At 43.6% G+C, this 23092-nt stretch overlaps 1 protein-coding gene across 1 annotated transcript in view; it reads right to left on the bottom strand.

The window, feature by feature from the left end:
• Window positions 1-6780: 6780 nt before the first annotated feature.
• Window positions 6781-23092, bottom strand: part of RPIA (ribose 5-phosphate isomerase A) — a 19561-nt gene continuing 3249 nt past the window's right edge. The window contains exons 2-9 of the mRNA XM_079950026.1: window positions 22481-22541; window positions 18990-19045; window positions 16937-16996; window positions 14228-14292; window positions 13103-13171; window positions 11292-11433; window positions 9592-9691; window positions 6781-7904 (exon numbers count right to left, since the gene is read on the bottom strand). Of these exons, the coding sequence (XP_079806152.1) occupies window positions 7807-7904; window positions 9592-9691; window positions 11292-11433; window positions 13103-13171; window positions 14228-14292; window positions 16937-16996; window positions 18990-19045; window positions 22481-22541 (651 nt within the window). The 3' untranslated portion in view covers window positions 6781-7806. The remainder of the gene's footprint in view (window positions 7905-9591; window positions 9692-11291; window positions 11434-13102; window positions 13172-14227; window positions 14293-16936; window positions 16997-18989; window positions 19046-22480; window positions 22542-23092) is intronic.

Genomic DNA, 23092 nt, shown 5'->3' with positions numbered 1-23092 from the left:
ATCCTGAAGCCTGGGGCGCGCTGAGCTCAGCACACCCCAGGCTTCGAGCTTCGCGCAGCTCCCCGCAAGCCATGGGAGAGCTGCGTGACTTCGGGCAGATATCCGCAAGCCTGGGGAGACCGGCGCGACTTCCAGCCGGGCTCCCTAGGCTTGCGGATAGCAGCCTGTTCTGGGGGCTGGGGTCGGGGGAAGCTCGGGCTTCCCCTGCCCCAGCCCCGCGCCTGGGGGGGGGCATAATTTTTTTTTCTTTATTTCCCCTCCAAAAAACTAGGTGTGCCCTGCCCTATGGGGCGAAAAATACGGTATATTTTGAAAAAAAGAAGAACGAATTCCTATGCCTCACAAATAACCCAGAGATGTATTTTAAATAAAAGCACACCTTCTACTCATGTAAAAACACCAGGCAGGCCCTACAAATAACCCAGAGATGCATTTTAAATAAAAGGACACATTCTACTCATGTAAAAAGACGCTGATTCCCAGACCGTCCGTGGGCCGGATTTAGAAGGCGATTGGGCCGGATCCGGTACCTGAGCCTTAGTTTGCCTACCCATGAACTAAAGCACGGGTGTGAAACACAAGGCCCGCGGGCCGAATCCGGCCCACCAGACCTCGTCATGTGGCCCGTGTAGCCGCCGCCGGCCGCCAGCCTTCACCTTTTATTCTCGCTTCTTTTTTTTTTTGACCCAAGAAAGCCGCCTCTTCAGTGCATGTGCGGCAGCCTACAAGCCAGAGAACGTCTGCCCTCTAGCGGCGCCGGCCGTTCTACACAGGAAACCTCCACTTTACATGCATTCAGGAAACCTCCACTTGTTTTAATATTGAGTGCATGCCATCCTGTGATGTGTAATAATTGAATGCAGTGACAATAATTTATGAGAATAAAGAGTGGACACATAGTCCTACAGATACAACCGGCCCTTTGAGGGTGACCAAACTGCTGATGCGGCCCCCGATGAATTTGAGTTTGACACCCCTGAACTAAAGTATTAACCATCACCAAAGAATGGCCAGGCTGCCCAGGTAATACAACCAGTGACCATTATCAGGTATCCTGGCAGACAGGATTTCTGCTGTAGACTACCTCCTATCATAATTTTGGGGTGGTCTTTGGCTAAGGGGCTGGGCAATGTCGAGTCTTACAAGGTTCCTGCACACTTTGGTTCAGGGTATTTCGCTCCTTGGAAGGTGGAAAATAAAGATCTCCCTTGCTTTCCACTGGATCCTGCCTCCATCCATTCTTCTCTTTTTTTCTTTTTCAATTTTTTTTATTAGTTTTCCAACTTTATGACAAACAAATAGAAAAAAACAAACAAACAAACATTTATCCTAGCTGTAATAATTCCACTTTTGTTAACATTGTTGGGTGGTTTCCTCGAGTCCCCCTGGCTGAGTTTCCATATAAATCATTGTAGCAGTTTTCCAAAACTATTTTCACATAAAATTTACTTGGTCAATTAACATCTTTCTTTTCAATTTTTTTTTTACCATAATATTCTACAACATCACTTATTTAAATCCTAGGCCAATCTGATACTCAGAAGTAATTCTGTTTAAGTTATCTTAACATATTTAGCTAAATAGTCTTTAAATTTCTTCCATTCTTCTTGGTACCCCTCCTCCTTCTGGTCGTGGTCAGGTCGGCTAGCTCCAAAAAGTCCATCATCTTCATCTGCCATTCCTCCACTGTTGGTACTTCTTAAAATTTCCAATTTTCTTCCTGTAATTGGCCAACAAAATTCTAGCTGCAGTTGTGGCATACAAAAACAATCTAACATCTTTCTTGGGCAATTCCAAACCTGTTATTCCAAGTAGGAAGGCTTCTGGTTTCTTAATAAATGTATATTTCAACATTTTTTTTCAATTCATTATAAATCTTTTCCCAGAAGACTTTCACCTTGGGACAAGTCCACCACATAGGATAACAGGTTGCTTCTTTTTCTTTACATTTCCAACATAGATTATCACTCTTGTGGTAGATCTTCCATCCATTCTTCTCTGACCAATCATGGACTTTGGAGACTCACGAGTCCCATGGGGAGTTGGGCAGCAAAAACCAAACCCCAATTTTTACACCAGTGCCAAAGCAGTTGCTCACACCTGCTCCCTTGACACCACACCAAAAGTGACCCACATGGCCAAATGACCTACACAGAGCTGATTTCATGTGCTCACATCTCCCCTCACACTTCTCTCAATGTGAAGCAAATTGGCAACCTGTGTCCTCTCAGTCTCCCTCTAAACACAAACATCTCCTCCCCAGCAGTGCAGGATTAGCCAGTCACCCATTTTTTTTTGGGGGGGGGGGTTAAAGATGAATGCTTTGCTCCTTTCTCTAATTCACCATGGGAAAGAATGAGGTGGTGTTTCTCTGCCCCCCCCCATCAGCTTGTACCACAAGAGATTTGGGGTGCTAGCATATCGCCGTCTCGTTTTGCAATTTTAGCCACAAGCAAGTTCAGAAGGCAGAAATGCACTAGTTGTTGTTGTTGTTAAATTTATATTCTGCCCTTCATTGGAACATCCCTGGGCGGTGTACATTAAAAACGCAATTTACAAACCCACCCCCATTTTCCTCTTCTTCCATTTTCCAAAAAAATGGAAAAGAAGAACTCCCAGCAAAAGAAGAACAGATACAAAAACTTATGGAATATGCAGAAATGGCGAGACTTTCCAGAAGAATAAGAAACCAAGATAACAAACTTTTTACAAAGGAATGGAAATGGTTTATTGAATATTTACAAATAAATTGTAAACAGATAAGAACGTGGGCAGGATTATTGCAGTGACCTGCAGTTTTATAAGAGTATATATTTAAAGCAGATGAATAAATGAGTCAATTAAGTTAATTTGGAATATGGGGGTGGGGGGGGACGGACAAATTTAAGGAACTGCAGAAAGGAGGGAAAGGAAGTCAATTGCTGAAATGTTAAAATGGTTGTAAAATTATTGAAACGTATGAACCTGAAAATCATAAATAAAATAATAATTAAAAAACATAATTTGCATACCATAATAATAATAAAAAATAAATCACAGAACCCCCCCAATAATAATAGCCACGCAAAAAACATTTAAATGGCACCTCCAAAACTTTCAGGGTTTGCAGGGGAAAGAGACAGTCGAAGAGGACTGGAAGAAATTTAAAATATATCTTAAGAACAACTGTAAAATTGATGAATGTTAAGATGTCAGGCGGTAAGAGGTAAAGAAATTGCAGCAATAATAAAAAAAAAACTAAAGGAACTTTTATGAAAGGGAATTAAGATAATGGACCTAAGGGTTGCTAAAGAATCAATAAACAAGGATGCAGGGATGGGGAGGTATGGGGAAGTCAAAAGAAAGAAGGGTATGAAATGATCAGTTGGAAATTGTGCTGATTTGTGTTGCTTTTGTTATCTGTTTGAAAAAAGAATAAAAATTATTATAAAAAAAAACAAAAAACAAAACTTTCAGGGTTTGGTCTTGATTTGGGGGCACAGGGGAGCCATGTGGCTCAGAAGCAGATGTGTGGCCTCAAATAAGCAGATATTAAGGAGCAGGTGCAGGGAATGAGGGATATCACGGCAGATACAGTTTGCAAAGTCCAGCCTTCCTCAATCTGGTGCATTTCAGATGATGCAGACTACAAAACCCATCACCCCTGGGCCTTTCCAGCTTGGGCTGATGGGAATTGTAGTCCTAAACATCTGGAGGGCACCAAGTTGGTGAGGAAGGCTGCCATGGACCGAGGAGCTCCGGGTTCAAAAGGCTCTGTATTGCTGCCCCTGAAGGAGACTGACTACCTCACAAGAAACCTGCACATGCACAGACACTACTAAATGCTGCCTAAACTTAACATTGTGAGGAAACAGTTAGAAGCCCTGAAAGCTAGCAAAATTGAAATATATCTGCTTGGTCCAAGGCAGTCTAACTAGCTTACGGTAGAAAGCTTCCTCTAAACTCTAGGCCTACACGTTACAGTAGGCAATACTGCCACTGCGTGTCCACAACTAGAAATGCATGGGGAATTTCAAGCAATTCAAAACAAAAAATTATGGAAAACATGGGATAGATATGAAACATATGTTCAAAAATACAATAAAGGTTCGCTATCTACTATGCTAGCATTTGATTGACGTTGGAGTGAGACTGAGTTGAGAAATAAGACTAAGAGCACATATTGATATAGGGATGTATTAGATAATATGTAAAGATATATACAATAATAAGAGTACATTCATTTGTAAAAACGGAATATACAACGGGAAAGGCAGGAAGTCTAGTGTGTTGGTATGTATATGCTCCTGCAGCCAACCGGAAGCCATGGAAGCATTCGCAAACTGGAAGAACGTTCGCAAACTGGAACACTCACTTCCGGGTTTGTGGCGCTCGGGAGCCAAAACGTTTGACTCGCAAGGGATTCGATTTCCGCTGCTGAAGGTAACAGGGCCCTTTATATGCCCAGCTGTCCTTTGTCAACAAATTGCCGCTGTTTTTTGTGCTGAATATATCCTATATGGTAATTTATGGACCTAATAGGTATCTAAAGCCATTTGCACATGCAGAATGTTGTTGTTGTTGTTTAGTCGTTTAGTCGTGTCCGACTCTTCATGACACCATGGACCAGAGCACGCCAGGCATTCCTGTCTTCCATTGCCTCCCGCAGTTTGGTCAGATTCATGTTTGTGGCTTCGAGAACACTGTCCAACCATCTCGTCCCGTCATCCCCTTCTCCTTGTGCCCTCCATCTTTCCCAACCTCAGGGTCTTTTCCAGGGAGTCTTCTCTTCTCATGAGGTGGCCAAAGTATTGGAGCCTCAGCTTCAGGATCTGTCCTTCCAGTGACCACTCAGGGCTGATTTCCTTAAGAATGGATGTGTTTGATCTTCTTGCAGTCCATGGGACTCTCAAGAGTCTCCTCCAGCACCATAATTCAAAAGCATCAATTCTTCGGTGATGAGCCTTCTTTATGGTCCAGCTCTCACTTCCATACATCACTACTGGGAAAACCAGAGCTTTAACTATACAGACCTTTGTTGGCAAGGTGATGTCTCTGCTTTTTAGGATGCTGTCTAGGTTTGCCATCGCCTTTCTCCCAAGGAGCAGGCGTCTTTTAATTTCGTGACTGCTGTCACCATCTGCAGTGATCACGGAGCCCAAGAAAGTAAAATCTCTCACTGCCTCCATTTCTTCCCCTTCTATTTGCCAGGAGGTGAATACACACAATTATCTTTCAACATAAATTCAAATGAAAAACTGTGTTGTTTTTCAAAAGCATTATTACTCTGCATTTGTGGTAATTCAGATTAGCAAGCTTTGGGAAGAGGAGGACCAGCTGCGAGTTTTCATTTCAAACAGCATCACTCTGCAGGAGCATCTCTCCATTTCCTTAAAACGAAAATGTAGAGAATGAAATTATCTGCTCCATCACTAAACTGTTGTAGGATTTTGGACTCCGTTAGCTTGGAGCTCCCTCTCGTGGTCTTTTGAGATTATCAAAGTGTCAGGAGCCAGGCTGAGATAACCCAAGGGGAAAAGGTAAAGGGACCCCGACCATTATGTCCAGTCGTGACCGACTCTGGGGTTGCGGCGCTCATCTCTCTTTATTGGCTGAGGGAGCCGGCGTACAGCTACCGGGTCATGTGGCCAACATGACTAAGCCGCTTCTGGCGAACCAGAGCAGCGCACGGAAACGCCGTTTACCTTCATCAGTTGTACATGTTTGTATGTAGTATATCAAGATAATGGAACTTACCGTATTTTTCGCTCTATAGGACACACTTTTCCCCCTCAAAAATTAAGGGGAAATGTATGTGCGTCCTATGGAGCGAATGCAGGCTCCTTGGCTTCAGCGATAGCAATGCGAAGCCTCCGAAGCGCAGAGGGAACGCTCCCTCCACGCCCCGGAGGCTTCGCGCTGCTTTCGCTGAAGCCTGGAGAGCGAGAGGGGTCGGTGCGCACTGACCCCTCTTGCTCTCCAGGCTTCAGGGATAGCCGCCTGAAGCCTGCGGAGCGCAACGCGAGTTCCCGCTGTGCTCTGCAGGCTTCAGGTTCCTTTCGCTGAAGCCAGGAAAGCAAGACTCTCCTGGCTTCAGCAGAGAGGGAGAGCTGCGCAGTGCCCCTTCAGCGAAGCGGGAGGAGAAATGGAAGGGCCCCCGTTTCTCCTGCCGTTTCGCTGAAGGGGCGCTGAGCAGAGAGGGGGAGAATTTTTTTCCCTTGTTCTCCCCCTCTAAAACAAGGTGTGTCCTATGGTCAGGTGCGTCCTATAGAGCGAAAAATACGGTATGACATGGTGGTTTCTGCAGAAACAACTGATGAAGCCCAGGAGCGTGAAACAAGGCATTATTCTGGAAATCCTTGTCAAGATTCTGTGGAACTGCAGCAAGCTCCCATTTGGGATTTTATGAACATACAAAGACATGCGTGGAACAGAAACTAGCAAATATTTGGACTCTCTGAATGAACTGATCTATTGGGATTTCCGTTTACTTTGTTGTACTTTATGTGTTGATTATGTGCAAGAGAAATATTTGATACTGTGATAAATGCAGAAGAGCATTGTTTATGTGATTGCACAGCCAGTTACGTTTTGTGGGTCTGTTGAATGTATTTTACGTAACGCTAGGTTTGACGTTGTTTCCCTGAAGCAACAGGGCACGGGATTGGATCCTGTTAAGCGTCAGGATCCAATCTTGCATGACATTCTGGGGCAGGGCAGCACGAGGCACTTTGGCCCAATTCGGGGACCAAAGGGCAGATCAGGAAGGCGTTTAAGAACAAACCCGAACACACAAATGGCTGGCGTTACAGCTCTTTAATTTCAGTGCCTAAAACAAAAACGACGAGTCGTACATTTCTGACACGGTTATCATGCAAAGCACTTAAGAGATGAGAGACAACAGGTTTTTTGTTTTTAAAAAAGTGCCTTGCTCTTGCTACATTAATACAATCCTTCCAGTAAGGCTTGTTCTTTGGACGTGTTTCGAAGCAGCATTCTGTGAAAATGTCGTCATGCAAAGGGAGGGCCAGGAACGCTTTGAAACTCCAACTGGGCCCACAATTGTTAAACTGGGCATTAACCCAGTGCATCTTCACCTGTATGGATGGCTAGGCAGCCTCGAATTTCAGCCATCCATTATTGGGGGGGGGGGGGTCTGAAACATTTCCGGAGTATATTATTTTATTATTTCATATATTATTTTAAAGGTATGAATTCTTTGCGTGGAATGGGCGTCGTGGCTGATCCCATGCCGTACAAATTCCACGGAGGCCAACAGCACAAATTATCAGCAAATTATCTATACTGAGACTAAACATTCTCTGTTAAAAACAGTTATGGTAAAAATCATTGAAAGGCATAAATCAGAGAACCAAAAAAGATTCTAATAAGGCATCTGTGAGTACCAATTGGGCACAACCCTTCTGCGTCAATGTATTTGGGGGGGGGGGCGTGTTTATGCAAATACCACAAAATGCAACTTCTATTTTCTCCCCCCGCTAGACACACTCTGAGCAACCCGATGGTTCAAGTACTGTATAAAATATCCTTTTTGGTACAATGTTTTGTATAAAAACCAAAGTGGAAAAAAAGGTTTAAAATGCTCAAAATGATTGATTTTTTTAAAAAAACGATTTACATGAAAAATAGTAAAAAATATAATTTAAAACAACATTCATTTCCAGTATTAGTGAGATCTGCTGGACCTTTGGTTACATTCACCAAGATCGGGACAGGATTTAAGGCAAGATGTCAAATTGGCACCAAAGTGATAAACTGTATGCAATGGGCTGAAGGCAGAGTAGATTTGGGGGCTGGCTGGTGTGGTCAGTGGACTGGCTTCTCCCGGACGCTGACAGAACCATCTTCCATGCCAAAGTAAACCCATTCCGCCATGTCGATAAACAGGCCTGTTTCCACCACCCCTAGAACAGAAAAGCAAAATCACGTCTGAATGCAACAGAAGTATTAATAACCACTGAAAATACTGGACTTGTAAGATACAAGTCATAGGTTTGTAATTTCATCCCACTGGGGGCAGAATGAATTTCTGAACTGTGCTATCTTTGGGCCTGTTTATATTCAATTTTTTTTTAAAATAAAATTAGAGAGAGACCAGAAATGCACGTTTTGCTAAATGCTGGTTTACCATACTGATCCTTTATATTGGTGGTTCTCAAAGGGTGTGGGAGGAGAGGGTGGCAAGCGTGGCAGGAAGATTCAAGAACAACCAAAGGAACATTTAACCAATTCAACCAATTCAATAAGTTTGATTTGCCAATCTATTATTGTGGGTGTTTTGTTGAACTGGCCAAAATGACGGCAGCTATCAAGGGTCAAACAAATCAAAATTTGATAAAAGAATGGAGCTGCATGAATGAATATATGAAAAAACACTGCTCCGGTACAGAAATATTGCTATGTAAAGAACAAAGTTTGTAAGGGGGAAAGGTTACAAATGCTAGTAAAATCAGAATATTTGTCAAATACAATAGAACAACACAACTGTAAAGATAAGTTATAGAATCAAGGTCAAGCAACGATGGAAGCAAGTCAGATTTTAACTCACATTTCGAGTTATGTCGAACCAATGGGGGTGGGGTTTGTGTGAGTTGGTGGGATGCTTTGTGTTACTAACATGTACATATGTGTAAACGTTTGTTTCTGTTATTTTGCAGAGATAAAAACTTCAATAAAAATTAATAATAAAAAACAGGAACAAAATGAGGGAATGAGCATCAGGCGATACTGCGAGCTCACAACTTTTGTTGAGTTTGCATACAACTTTTGTTGAGTTTGCATACACACTTAAGGTGCATATACATACTTAGATATATGTAAGAGGCTCATTCATAATTATATTTTGGGAATGATTTATGTTTTACACTTTCTGGATGACTCGTCTTCATATTATAAAGCAGTCACATTCTATGTTATGAAGCAAGCACTGCTAAGAGCTGCTTCTTTCTGTTTTCCAATGTATTTCCTATCAATAATAATAATAATAATCAATGGTGTGGGAAGAGCAATTTTTTTTCCTGGAAGTGTGGTCCAGAGAAATAAGTTTGAGAACCACTAATTTATATCATGGTAGAACAATGTTATCAACATGTGCCACTGTCCTACACCTCAAGTTTGTTTTTCCTGTTACTGTATTTACAAAATATTCGTTTTGAAACTCTTAATAAAGTCACAAAAAGTAAAATAAAATAAATGATGCTACATCTTAACACAGGAGATCTGAGATAACCACATATACAGCAATCTACACCAATGGCGCCACCTGCTGTCTAACAGTTGCAAATACAGCATTAACGCCTCCACTAGGCTTTCAGTAAAAGAAATATTTCTAAGAATTCATATTTATCACTGTACTAAGACGATGTACAGTCAGGGGCAAAAATAAGTTCCAAAGCACTTAATTCTGTTCTAGTGTTATTCAGGCATTAGGCATATATTTTTCCTCATTTATAAAGAAGAGGACTGGACTCTCTGATTAATAACTTTTTAGAACTTTTAGTTCCACAGTTGTACAGCTGTTAATACGCCAGCTACAAGGGAATTTTTAAAAAAAATCCTCATGAAATATGCTTCTGTTGCAAGACTACCTACCTGGTATCATCTTGATTGCCACATTCACTTCACGCCAATTATGGACTTTATCAAATTTCCAGTCCAATAAGAAGTTCCCATTGTCAGTCACGACAGGGCCCTAGCAGCGAAGAGAATAGGCAGAGACTCGTTTTTTAAGAAACAAAAATCAAAATGGGTGAAACAGAAACAAAACAAACCCCAACTTCCAAGTGGAAACTTAAGCACTCTAGTACAGAATCATCATATATGGAATTATGGACTGCTGGACTGAAAGAAGAAAAGTCACCATATTCACATATGATAACGACTCCCTAATTTAATGCAAATCAAAGGTCAAATGGGGGCGAATGTGTGTTATACTGTACAGTGGTGCCTCGCAAGACGAAATTAATTCGTTCCACAAGTTTTTTCTTCTTGCGAGTTTTTCGCCTTGCGAAGCACGGTTTCCCATAGGAATGCATTGAAAATCAATTAATGTGTGTGGAGAAGGGCTTTTCTCCCCACCACAAGCCTTCAGAACAGGTACGGGAACAGAGGGGAAGGCGCGCAGCGCTTCTCCTCTGTTCCCGGGGCTTGCGGTGGGGGGAGGGTTTTTCCTCCCCACGCCAACATTCAGAACAGCATTCTGAAAGTTGGCGGTGGGAAGGAAAACCCGCAATTGGACGATGTCATAACATAATGTTTGAGGATTGGGAAAGATTGTGGAAGAGAGGGGTCAAGTTCACTGCATGTACAATATTAAAGGAAAATACAATGAAAATGATATATAGATGGTATTTGACTCCTGTTAAATTAGCAAAGATTTATCATAACTGTGATAATCTATGTTGGAACTGTAAAGAAAAAGAAGAAACTTTTTATCACATGTATGTGGTGGACCTGCCCCAAGGTGAAAGACTTCCGGGAAAAGATTTATAATGAATTGAAAAAAATGTTGAGATATACATTTATAAAGAAACCAGAGGCCTTTCTTCTTGGAATAACAGGTTTGGAATTGCCCAAGAGAGATGTTAAATTATTTTTGTATGCCACAACTGCTGCTCGAATTTTACTAGCTAAGAAGTGAAAAACGCAAGAAGTACCAACTGTGGAAGAATGGCAGATGAAGATGATGGACTTTTTGGAGCTAGCTGACCTGACCGGAAGAGTCTGCGACCAGAACGAGGAGGAGTACCAGGAAGAATGGACGAAATTTAATATTTAGTTAAATACATTAAGTTAAATTAATTGGAAAAAAGTTTGCAATTACCAGTTAGGCTTAGGATTTAAATAAGTAATGTGATGAATTATTATGTTTAATGCTGAATTGGGAGAAAAGAGTGATGTTAAGTCATTAAGTTAAGATTATCTTAAGAACTTTGATTTGAGAAACCGTTAAAATGATATGCATTGAAATTCAACTAGGAGGATACGAGGAAGTCACTTAACAATGTTAAGAAGATTAGTTTTAATAAGGTTATGATTTATGTTTGTCTGTTTATTTGTTAGTGTGTTTTTAATTTTGTGAAAATCAGTAAAAATTTTGAAGGAAAAAAAAAGAATTGGACAATGAAAGATACTCAGTAAAGCATATTGCAAGCACAGTATTACCAATAGGGCGATACTGTCTCAAGCAACAATCCTACAAGTTGATCAAAGAGAAAAATCATACAGGCCCAAGCTGAAATAAATTCTATACCTTCTAGAAGGCGCATTTTTGCCCAGAAATCAAAACTTACCGCCTTATTCACAGCCATCCTCAGCTCAGCAACACCCCCAAACCTCTTGGCCAGAGCTCTGGAAATTGGAACATAGGCCATTGGGATGACTTCAATAGGAATACCTTTCTTCCACTGCTCTCCGAGGCTTTCAGACTTTTTCCTACAGGGACATTGTTTAAAAGCAAAACTGGAATTAACACATTGTACAAATGCACACTTCTTTTGCAGCTGGTTGCACAAGAAAGAGTTTCCTGAGAAGAGGGACTGGTTGATGAACCACTCTGGGAATTGTAGCTCTGCGAAGGGAATAGGGCTCTCTCTACAACTCTCAGTGCCCTTCTATGCAGAACTGGCAAAAATGACAGAAAGACCAAGAGAAAAAGACAACAGAGACTTTGAAAAAGATTGGAAACCATTCATATTATATTTGCAGAAACAAAGAAAGGCAATAGACTTGATGGCAGGATTTAAATAAACATTCACATTATTAGCATCAGGAAATATTTAGAAGATAGTAAAATAAGAGGATGTAGTTAATCTTATTTCTATGTTCATAGGTTTGATGTTATGTTATTAATAACCTTTTCTGTTGAGAGATAGCAAAGCTGATGAAAATAGAAACAAACCAGAAACGCAAGTTGGGGGAAGTCTTGGAGGGGAAGAATATATAGTAAAGGTAAAGGTAAAGGTACCCCTGCCCATACGGGCCAGTCTTGACAGACTCTGGGGTTGTGCGCCCATCTCACTTAAGAGGCCAGGGGCCAGCGCTGTCCGGAGACACTTCCGGGTCACGTGGCCAGCGTGACATCGCTGCTCTGGCGAGCCAGAGCCGCACACGGAAACGCCGTTTACCTTCCCGCTGGTAAGCGGTCCCTATTTATCTACTTGCACCCGGAGGTGCTTTCGAACTGCTAGGTTGGCAGGCGCTGGGACCGAGCAGCGGGAGCGCACCCCGCCGCAGGGATTCGAACTGCCGACCTTTCGATCGGCAAGTCCTAGTCGCTGAGGCTTTAACCCACAGCGCCACCTGCGTCCCATAGTAAATGTTAAGAATTTGAGATGTATGTAATGAATGAAAATGAAAAATGAATAAAATTTAAAAAAACAAGAACTCTCAGTGACTTTAAACTACAGTTCCAGGGTTCCTTTTTTTTACGGTGTGGGTGAGCCATGACTTCTTAAAGTGGTATGACACTGCTTTAAAAGTACAGTGCAGAAGGGACAGGAGACAGTGTGCCTACAATATTTAATGGGGTTGTATACAAAAGGGTACAAAAGGGGCGCGGGTGGCGCTGTGGGTTAAACCACAGCGCCTAGGGCTTGCTGATCAGTAGGTCAGCGGTTCGAATCCCTGCAACGGGGTGAGCTCCCGTTGCTCGGTCCTTGCTGCTGCCAACCTAGCAGTTCGAAAGCACGTCAAAGTGCAAGTAGATAAATAGGTACCACTCCAGTGGGAAGGTAAACGGTGTTTCCGTGCACTGCTCTGGTTCGCCAGAAGCACCTTAGTCATGCTGGCCACATGAACCCGGAGGGTGTATGCCGGCTCCCTCGGCCAATAAAGCAAGATGAGCGCCGCAACCCCAGAGTCGGCCACGACTGGACCTAATGGTCAGGGGTCCCTTTACCTTGACCTATACAAAAGGGTAGGCGTCACAACACTAACATCCCCAATTCCAATATGTTACCAAATGGCCCTTATTGATAAACATTCGGGAGGTCTTCTCCTGCAATATGCAATGGTTGATTGAGTGAGATAGTCTTTCAGGTATGTTAGGACTGAATACAGCTTCCTCTCTCTTCTGGAAAAAGCACCAAACAGCGTATTTTACCTATAATCAGCAATGACAATGAAGCTTTTTGCATAGCCAGCGACAATCTTCTCCTGTGTCAGGCAGCCTCTGGAGGAGGAAAGAGAGCAGAACACAAACCCTGTTACCCAGACCGATCAGAAGTCAACTAAGTATTTAGCAACTGACGGCTTAGGAAGGAAATCTATCTATAGAATCTTGGAGCCCTGGATTATCAACGCAGCTATTTATTCCAGGTTGGTCAGCTTAGGACAGGGGTCAGCAACTTTTTCAGCAGGGGGCCGGTCCACTGTACCTCAGACCTTGTGGGGGGCCGGTCTATATTTTGGAGGGGAAATTGAACAAATTCCTATGCCCCACAAATAACCCAGAGATGCATTTTAAATCAAAGGACACATTCTACTCATGTAAAAACACGCTGATTCCTGGACCGTCCGCGGGCCGGATTGAGAAGGCTATTGGGCCGGGTCCATGGCTGTCTACCCATGGCTTAGGACAACTGGGGCACTGCCCTATCGCAAAATCCCCCCAAATATAACCTCACCCTGCCAAGAAAACCATACTATTTCCTGCTCTCCCTGAGCACTCCCTATAACTGCTGTAGCCATTTCTGTCGATCAGCTCTTTCCACTGCTCAGCCAACCCCGAGCCAAAACTATTGCTGTGGCCTGAAGGTCTCTCTAGCTCACCTCCAGGCAGAAAAACACATTCCCATAGCAAACCCCAGGGATTTTTGCTGTTTGTTTGTTCATTTTTAAAATCTTCACCTGCATCTGTATAGGCAATCCGGCCAATCTGGGCATAGAAATTAGTAGGCATCCGATATAAACACTCCCAAAATGTCTGGACTCCAAGGCCTTGGCAACTTGGCAAGCTGATTAGAATTATTTTTCTGTTTTGAGAATGCCCAGCCCTGCTTCTGTGCAAATCAGCCTCCTGCAGTTTTCCAGCAACTGGTATTCTAGTGTTTCCTTTTTCTGAAAAGCAGGCCTAGAAAAATAAAAGCTGGAGGGGAACGATTGCTTTCCATAGCCTTGCCTGGTCACCAGCCTGCCAGCTACAGGGTCCAGCAGCTTCCAGTGAGCTTTCCACCCTTGCTCTCAGTACTTTCATCTGCAAGTAAAATAATTAGGCATTATTTCTTACCCTCCTCCTTTGATAAGATTGAGGTCCAAGTCGACTTCATCGGCACCATCAATGGCAACATTCAACTTCAGGAAAGAAAAGAGATTTTTTAAAAATATGATATTTATTAATTTTTCTGTTTTGCAATTTCAGATAAACATTTTACATCCTTACGATACTGATGACTTCCCTTCTTCTCTTTCCATGGTTCATTTTGCATATCTTATATCTCTGCATGTTTTACAAAAACTATACCAATCGGTTTTCCATTATTACATCCATCAAAAATTATTTACACTGTTGAATTTATCTTAACGCTGCCAGCGTTTTCAGGTGTACACAACTCCCCCCCCCCCATATATTAAATAAGTGTTTTCCAATCTTCTTTAAACGTATATTCTTCTTATCCTTGTTGTGCATATTCTGTCAACTTAAGTTGCCAATTTTCTTTGGTTGGGACCTCGCTAATTTCCCATTTTGGGGCTAATGAAACACGGGCCGCAGTTGTTGCATACATAAATAACCTTTAGAAAAGAGATTTAGAGTGTTTATCGCCCGCATTTTGGACACCATGTTCTTTGAGGGTGGCACTTAAAGGTAAAGGTAAAGGTACCCCTGCCCATACGGGCCAGTCTTGACAGACTCTGGGGTTGTGCGCCCATCTCACTTAAGAGGCCAGGGGCCAGCGCTGTCCGGAGACACTTCCGGGTCACGTGGCCAGCGTGACATCGCTGCTCTGGCGAGCCAGAGCTGCACACGGAAACGCCGTTTACCTTCCCGCTGGTAAGGGGTCCCTATTTATCTACTTGCACCCGGAGGTGCTTTCGAACTGCTAGGTTGGCAGGCGCTGGGACCGAGCAGCGGGAGCGCACCCCGCCGCAGGGATTCGAACCGCCGACCTTTCGATCGGCAAGTCCTAGGCACTGAGGCTTTAACCCACAGCGCCACCTGCGTCCCTGAGGGTGGCACTTACAAACCTACAAATAACAAGTCAGCAGAAAAACAACCATAAAGAACAGAAATAACTATGTTATGATGGGGCAACAATATCCAAAAACACAAGTCAGGTGATATTGAAAAAATGGCTGTATAAGAGCCATCAAGTAATACATTAATGCAGGGGTTCCCAATTAGCTACGTACTGCAGACCCCCTGTTTTTCTAAAGCCAAACCATGGACCCCCTACTTTTGAAAAAATTGTTATCTCTATGGTAGTTTTTGTTATGTGAATGGTGCCGTGGACCCCCTGGGTGGGTTGTGCTGACCCCCTGAGGTCTGGGGACCACCAACTGGGAAATCCTGCTTCAATGTGTCAGTAGATAGAAAAAGAGCCCCTTCAAGTCTCTGAGGTCTAAGCCATAATTTATATTTATTTATACCCCACCTTTTTCCCTGACGGGACTCATGGCTTCTTACTGATAAAAGCAAGAACTACTAGAAAAATCAGTAATTAAAAACAATTAAACATCGGCAAAATTAAAATGATGTGCACAGGTGATACTCGAAAAATTAGAATATTGTGGAAAAGTACATTTCTTTCAATAATTCAACTTAAAAGGTGAAACTAGTATATGATGACATGCAAAGCGAGATATGTCAAGCCTTTGTTTGTTATAATTGTGATGATTATGGCGTACAGCTGATGAAAACCCCAAATTAACTATAACCCAAATCCCAGTGACTCAAAAGCACCATCTGCTGAACAGAATCCCACCTAGGCTGGACTCGCAAGTCACCCAACAAGCCCCCTCCATAATCTTTCCACGTGTAAATCTTTGGCACCTCAAAACTAATCCCATTTACAGTGGTACCTCGCAAGACGAATGCCTCGCAAGACGAAAAACACGCAAGACGAAAGAGTTTTCCGTTTTTTGAGTCGTTCCGCAAGACGAAACGTCTTGCGAGTTCTTGCGAGTTTGTTTCCTTTTTCTTAAAGCCGCTAAGCCGTTAATAGCCGCTAAGCCGCTAATAGCCGTGCTTCGCAAGATGAAAAAACCGCAAGATGAAGAGACTCGCGGAACGGATTAATTTTGTCTTGCGAGGCACCACTGTACAAAGAAAGGGCAGTCTGGGTCAACATCCCCAAGGAGAAGCCTCTGGAGCCACAAAGGCACCCATGGAGCTCTGAGGCTGGATCACAGCGCAAGGGCAAGGGGTCAGCAACTCTGGAGCCAGAGAAAGTTGGATGCAGCTTGACGTAACCACAAGGTCGAGCAATTAATCTCAGGCTCCTACATAAATACTCAGGGTTGTAAATAGGGGGATGCCTGCAAGGCTGGTTACCATGAAACATTTATACACTGCTTTTTAGTCAAGCTGGGCGCCCAAAGCAGCTTAAAAATTACAAACCCACAAGAAGTTCCAATATATTAGGGATATGTAGAATTACTTATGGGCGTCTTCTGGGACCTGGCAATTGATGGCAAGTGACACAAATCATAGAGAGGGGCAGCTGTCTTGGCTTCTTCTCTCCTTTTTCAGCAGGGGGCCGGTCCACTGTACCTCAGACCTTGTGGGGGGCCGGTCTATATTTTGGAAGCCAATCCTCCTCAGCCAATTGGAAGCCACACCTTGGTTTTTGAATGGTTTCTTACGGGAGTCAAACGGAGTTCCGAAATGGATTATGTTTGAGAACCACGGTTCCACTGTACTGAGAAAACTAAGACAGAGCAGTGTTGCATGGGAACTGAACAGTTGCAGAAGAGCACAAGAAAAACCCAAATCTTTTACCTCAGGGTGTCGATCCAAGTCACTTAAGGTTAAGCCGTTCTGCAGAATCAACTGACGTGCCTAAACGGAAAGGAAAAGCCAAAATTGTTTCCCAGAGTTTATAGGGTAGAAATCAGAGTCATTTTGACATGTTTATTAGCAGCGGTAATACAAATTAGTGGTTAAGAAATTGCACTATAATGGAGTGAATGTTAATCTTTCAGGAGCATGCTATTTTGATCCAACGAAAGCGGGTTTTCAACCAAGAAAAGACTCGTTTCTCCTACAATGAAGGAGTGTTAAAGCTTTGCATCCTCCAGTTTTCATCTTCATTAACAAGCCAGGCAGATATAAAATCCATCAACTTCTGTAAGAGGTCGGAATGGACCTCTCAGAAGCAACATGTAATCTCTGATGTCAAACCAGCACAAACTTAATAGCGGAGCACATGCGTTGCATGCAAAATGTCCCAAACTGAATCTGCTGTAACTTTGCCTGAAACCCTGGAGGGATGCTGCCAAACCAGTGCAGGCAATATTAAGCTACATAGACGAATGGTCTGACTTGGAACACCCATTTAGCATTTCAACAGACTATGAAAGATACTCGCATTAAAAACGTTGCACAAGGTTCACATCAATACAACTGAACGACGGCTGCAATCCTAAACCTGTGTACTTATTAGGTGTGGCCTGACGCCCTCTGCAAGCAAGATCATATTCCATGAGGATTAGAAAAGGCTGGGATTTCTTAAAATGATTTGCTGGACTCTGATATTAACGCAATGTGGCATGTATACCTGTAACGCTGCATACCAGCAGTACATTTTGAGTGATATAAGCAACAGTTGATGCTCCTATGAGCACATCTTTTTTGACAGCTATGCTATATTTAACAAAAGCAACCTGGGCACCACCTAATCCAGGCATGGCCAAACTTGGCCCTCCAGCTGTTTTGGGACTACAACTCCCATCATCCCTAGCTAACAGGACCAGTGGTCAGGGATGATGGGAAATGTAGTCCCAAAACATCTGGAGGGTGTGCGGTGCTACCTGTTGCTTCTAGTAAATCCAACCCCAGGAAACACTCTTGTAAAATCAAGGCCTAATGCAGCTGAAAGGTATTTTTACAGGCTACCTTTCCCAGTAAGAAATTGCTTAATATTGTTGGAGAACCAAATATTGTCAGTTGATTCTTACAACTACAGCCATATACACCACAAACCAAAAAAGTCTGCTCTGTACTAGAGACACAGCCACATTTCAAAACTGACTTTTCCAGTGTTTAGCCACCTTGCAGGTCTCACCTGTCAGATTACCTGTTTCAACAGGATAACGAAGCATGTAAATGCATGCTAGATCTTCTGAATGAATAGAACTTGGATATTTACTCAAACCCCACCTTCAGGCCCAAAAGGAACACCTAAGGTGGCCATTCAAACATCCTACTCACACATGAAAATGAACATTATTGTGGGAATGAACATTAAAGAACATTATTATGTTGCCCAGCTGAATGTAGCCTTACTGCACCAACGGTCTAATGATCTGGAAATTCAGACTCCAGGCACGAAGGCAATTCGGTGTTAGTTGCTAGGAAACAAACCGTTGCTAGCCTGTGACCTCAGGTGAGTTCAGCACACAGTTCAAAAATGGACAGGGTTGCAAGTAGCACTGCTGTCATGTTCAGAGCTCTAATCTCGGGAGGAGCATTAAGAAAACAATTAATGGAAAAAAGAAACAAGGCAAATTAGCAATGCCTTTCCAGTGTGCTGCCTTGACGACTTACAAGTACAACTCACTGTTGGAAGACAGTTTCCCCATGGTCTAGACACCACAAGGGGTATTGTTAACACCTCTGTGATGGCATATAGATTTTCATAAGGAAGTCAGAAGTGGAGTCCGAATGGGATAGGGGTCCACACGAGATCAGTTCAGAAAGCTATCCTACAAATAACCTTAATTTAGCTGCTTACATACTGGAAAACAGCCTCGTAGCTGTTGAGTGGCTGATCAAGATGTAAACAGAAGATCTGGCTCTTTAAAAAATGGAGATGTCAAGGGGAAGATTTTACCTGGAAAGACGAAGGTATACAGACTATGTTGAGATTCTCTTGCTTCACTCTCTCAGCTGTGGGGGGAAATTGCTTTGTTAAATACGTACTCAGACCAGAAAGAGTCATGCACCCATATTAAAATATTCCTGCTTAAACTAGTCCAATCATTTATTTATTTTTCAGTTACAATCATATCTTGGTTTTCAAACAGCTTAGATCTCAAAACGTTTTGGCTCCCGAAAGCCGCAAACCCAGAAGTGACTGTTCCGGTTTGCGAGCCATTTTTGGAATGTTTTGGAAGTTGAACGTACTTCCAGAACAGATTCCGTTCAGCTTCCAAGGTACAACTATATTGTGCTTCATTCAGCTTGCAAAAGGAAACAGGAAGGAAATGCCCATTGCTGGTGCAGTTTACAGTTTCTGCCGAATGGAGAAAATTTCCACTTTCAATCTCTGATGAAAAGTCTAATTACCTGTGTCATTTCTGCGCAGCAAATGAAGCAAAAGGTATGTCCAGTTAGCAGCACATTAGCAGTTAGCTAACGCCGCGAAATTTACTGAACATACCAGTTTTTACAGCTCCTGCCTTGAACAAATTGCAAGCTGCTACCTTACTCACAAGTTCAGAAAAGACGCTTCAGACTACTTGCTACAGATTGAGAAAATCATCTTGAAGGTGATACAACTGATGGAGGACAGCCATTAACAAATAAAAAGAAAATTTCTGACCATTCTGGTTAGCAGCTATCATGGAATAGCTAGCATTGCTGTTCTTCTGAATATGGCCCTTTTCTCATCCATAAGCATTGTTATTTGGTGTTAACATTCATCACTACTCAGCTAAAGCAATGGTTGGGACTCTTCCAACCAGGGCTACTGGGGAACAGCACTCCCAAGGACAAAACAAAACAAAAGAGCACCCAAATTTCAAGGCCACATACTCTTCCCTGTCCCACATACATGTTATACAGTGGTACCTCGGGTTAAGTACTTAATTCGTTCTGGAGGTCTATTCTTAACCTGAAACTGTTCTTAATCTGAAGCACCACTTTAGCTAATGAGGCTTCCTGCTGCTGCCGCGCTGCCGGAGCACAATTTCTGTTCTCATCCTGAAGCAAAGTTCTTAACCTGAGGTACTATTTTTGGGTTAGCGGAGTCTGTAACCTGAAGCGTATGTAACCCAAGGTACCACTGTACTTCCATTTGAACTCGAGAGGAGCTCTGGAGATATTTCTGCCAATCAGCGCTCTGTCCTGCTCAGCCAATCCCAATCCAGGGGTATTGCTTTATTTCAAAGAACTGAGGAAGTGGACCTGCCAGAGGAGGCTTCTCTCATGCATAAAGGTAAAGGGACCCCTGACCATTAGGTCCAGTCGTGGACGACTCTGGGGTTGCAGCGCTCATCTCGCTTTATTGGCCGAAGAAGCCAGCGTACAGCTTCCGGGTCACATGGGCAGCATGACTAAGCCGCTTCTGGTGAACCAGAGCAGCGCACGGAAACGCCGTTTACCTTCCCGCCAGAGCGGTACCTATTTATCTACTTGCACTGGCGTGCTTTCGAACTGCTAGGTTGCCAGGAGCTGGGACCGAGCAACGGGAGCTCACCCTGTCGTGGGGATTCGAACCGCCGACCTTCTGATCAGCAAGCCCCAGGCTCTGCGGTTTAACCCACAGCGCCACCCACGTCCCTGTGCACCATGCATGCTTGGGCAGAAAAGCCATGCACCACTGGAATGAAGACTGCCGGCTATATAGTCCCAATTGTGCAGGTTCCTGCTCCCTTCCTGTTGTGATGAGGGCAATACAAGGGCACTGCATTCATGGGAGGGGGGGGGACTGCAGCATTTTGAGCCCTCCAGCCTCTCAGAATCGTACATCTGTTCCAAGCATGCCTTGAAGGCTACATATCTTTAGCTCTTAGCATGTTCTAGTAACCAGCGAAACATCAGGAAGCGCACCATATCACAAGATTCAACTGGCTTCTCTCCAGGAGCACAACCCAGAGACCTCAGCAGATCACACAGAGATTTGATTCAAGTCACAACCGTGCAACTTGCAGCTTGGCAACTGCTTCACATGAAAACGCTACGATAACCGTGCTAAAGAGGGGAGTGGGCTGTTATCACGTGATACTGTAGCTCGAGGCAGCTTTGGAAATTAGATTCTGAATAACTTTTCAAGATTGCGAAAACTTTAGAGAGTTTAACATAATCATCCTGGAATCTTATCTGTAGTTGAGACCTTAATCCTTTGCACTTATTGGTCCTTGACCAATTCCCTAGACCGGATTGTTAAAAACAATACAGAATTAAATATTAAAAACTTCCCTAAACAGGGCTGCTTCAGATGTCTTTTAAAAATAGGATAGCTGCTTATTTCCTTGACATCTGATGGGAGGGCGTTCCACAGGTTGGGCGCCACTACTGAGAAGGCCCTCTGTCTGGTTCCCTATAACCTCACTTCTCACAATGAGGGAACCGCCAGAAGGCCCTCAGCGCTGGATCTCAGTGTCCGGGCTGAACGATGGGGGTGGAGACGCTCCTTCAGGTATACAGGACTGAGGCCGTTTAGGGCTTTAAAGGTACTGGGAGCCAATGCAGATCTCTCAGGACCAATGTTATATGGTCTTGGTGGCCGCTCCCAGTCACCAGTCTAGCTGCCACATTCTGGATTAGTTGTAGTTTCCGGGTCACCTTCAAAGGTAGCCCCACGTAGAGCGCATTGCAGTAGTCCAAGCGGGAGATAACCAGAGCATGCACCACTCTGGCAAGGCAGTCTGTGGGCAGGTAGGGTCTCAGCCTACGTACCAAATGGAGTTGGTAGACAGCTGCCCTGAACACAGAATTGACCTGAGCCTCCATGGACAGCTGCGAGTCCAAAATGACTCCCAGGCTGCGCACCTGGTCCTTTGGGGGCACAGTTACCCCATTCAGGACCAGGGAGTCCCCCACACCTGTTTGCCTCTTGTCCCCCCAAAACAGTACTTCTGTCTTGTCAGGATTCAACCTCAATCTGTTAGCCGCCATCCATCCTCTAACCGCCTCCAGACACTCACACAGGACCTTCACCGCCTTCACTGGTTCTGATTTAAAAGAGAGGTAGAGCTGGGTGTCCTTTTAATTGTGTTTGTGGGAGTGGAGTTATTGGTTTATTTTATTATGTATTTTGTGCTCTTATTTTGCGTTGTGATCTTCAGATGAAGGGTGGTATGCAAATTTAATAAGCCTCTGGAGATCACCAGACTGAAGAAAACTGTGCTACACACATGAAAACCACTAAGTAACTGTATGTTTTGGGCCTACATGTGTCAGATTTAATCCATGGAGTCACTGCACAAAGATTACATCCAAGATAGAGATATCCTAGCCCTTGGCCTGACACAGACTCCACACACTGGGCTAGCTGTTTGGCAAGCAGAACTACCGGAGGTACACTTGTTTAGAACAGACTCTAGAAGTTTAAATAAGTGAAACATAATTTCTGACAAAAAGAATAGCGGAAATGCATACCCAATTTCTGCACAGCGTGAACAATTGTAGACCCACTTCCGATTCCAAGGACTTGATTATTCTAAAGAAAAAGGACAGAAATATTTTGTTCTCATTTAGTCAACTTAGAAACCACATGGCTTGAGTTTACTGGAGAGTATTTAGCATAGGCAAAAAGTGGCAACTTTTAGAACACTTGATAATCTATGGCACAGGTGTGGACCCTGTACGCTTCCAGGTACGGTTGGACTCCCAACTCCCATCAAACAGAGTAGCAGGGCCACATACAGAGTTCCAGAGGTTCCCAATCCTTGAACCACAGTATTAGTTTTAAGGAGGCAGAAAGACATCCCATGTAAGATAAGGTAAAGGTAAAGGGACCCCTGACCATTAGGTCCAGTCGTGACCGACTCTCGGGTTGCAGCGCCCATCTTGCTTTATTGGCCAAGGGAGCTGGCGTACAGCTTCCGGGTCATGTGGCCAGCATGACTAAACCGCTTCTGGTGAACCAGAGCAGCGCACGGAAATGCCATTTACCTTCCCGCCGGAGTGGTACCTATCTATCTACTTGCACTTTTGGGTGTGCTTTTGAATTGCTAGGTTGGCAGGAGCAGGGACTGAGCAACGGGAGCT

The sequence above is a fragment of the Podarcis cretensis genome (genome assembly GCF_951804945.1).
Source record: "Podarcis cretensis genome assembly, chromosome: 13".
Classification (NCBI taxonomy): Eukaryota; Metazoa; Chordata; class Lepidosauria; order Squamata; family Lacertidae; genus Podarcis; species Podarcis cretensis.
The sequence above is the reverse complement of the archived record's forward strand: the minus strand, read 5'-3'. Positions and strand labels throughout refer to the sequence as shown.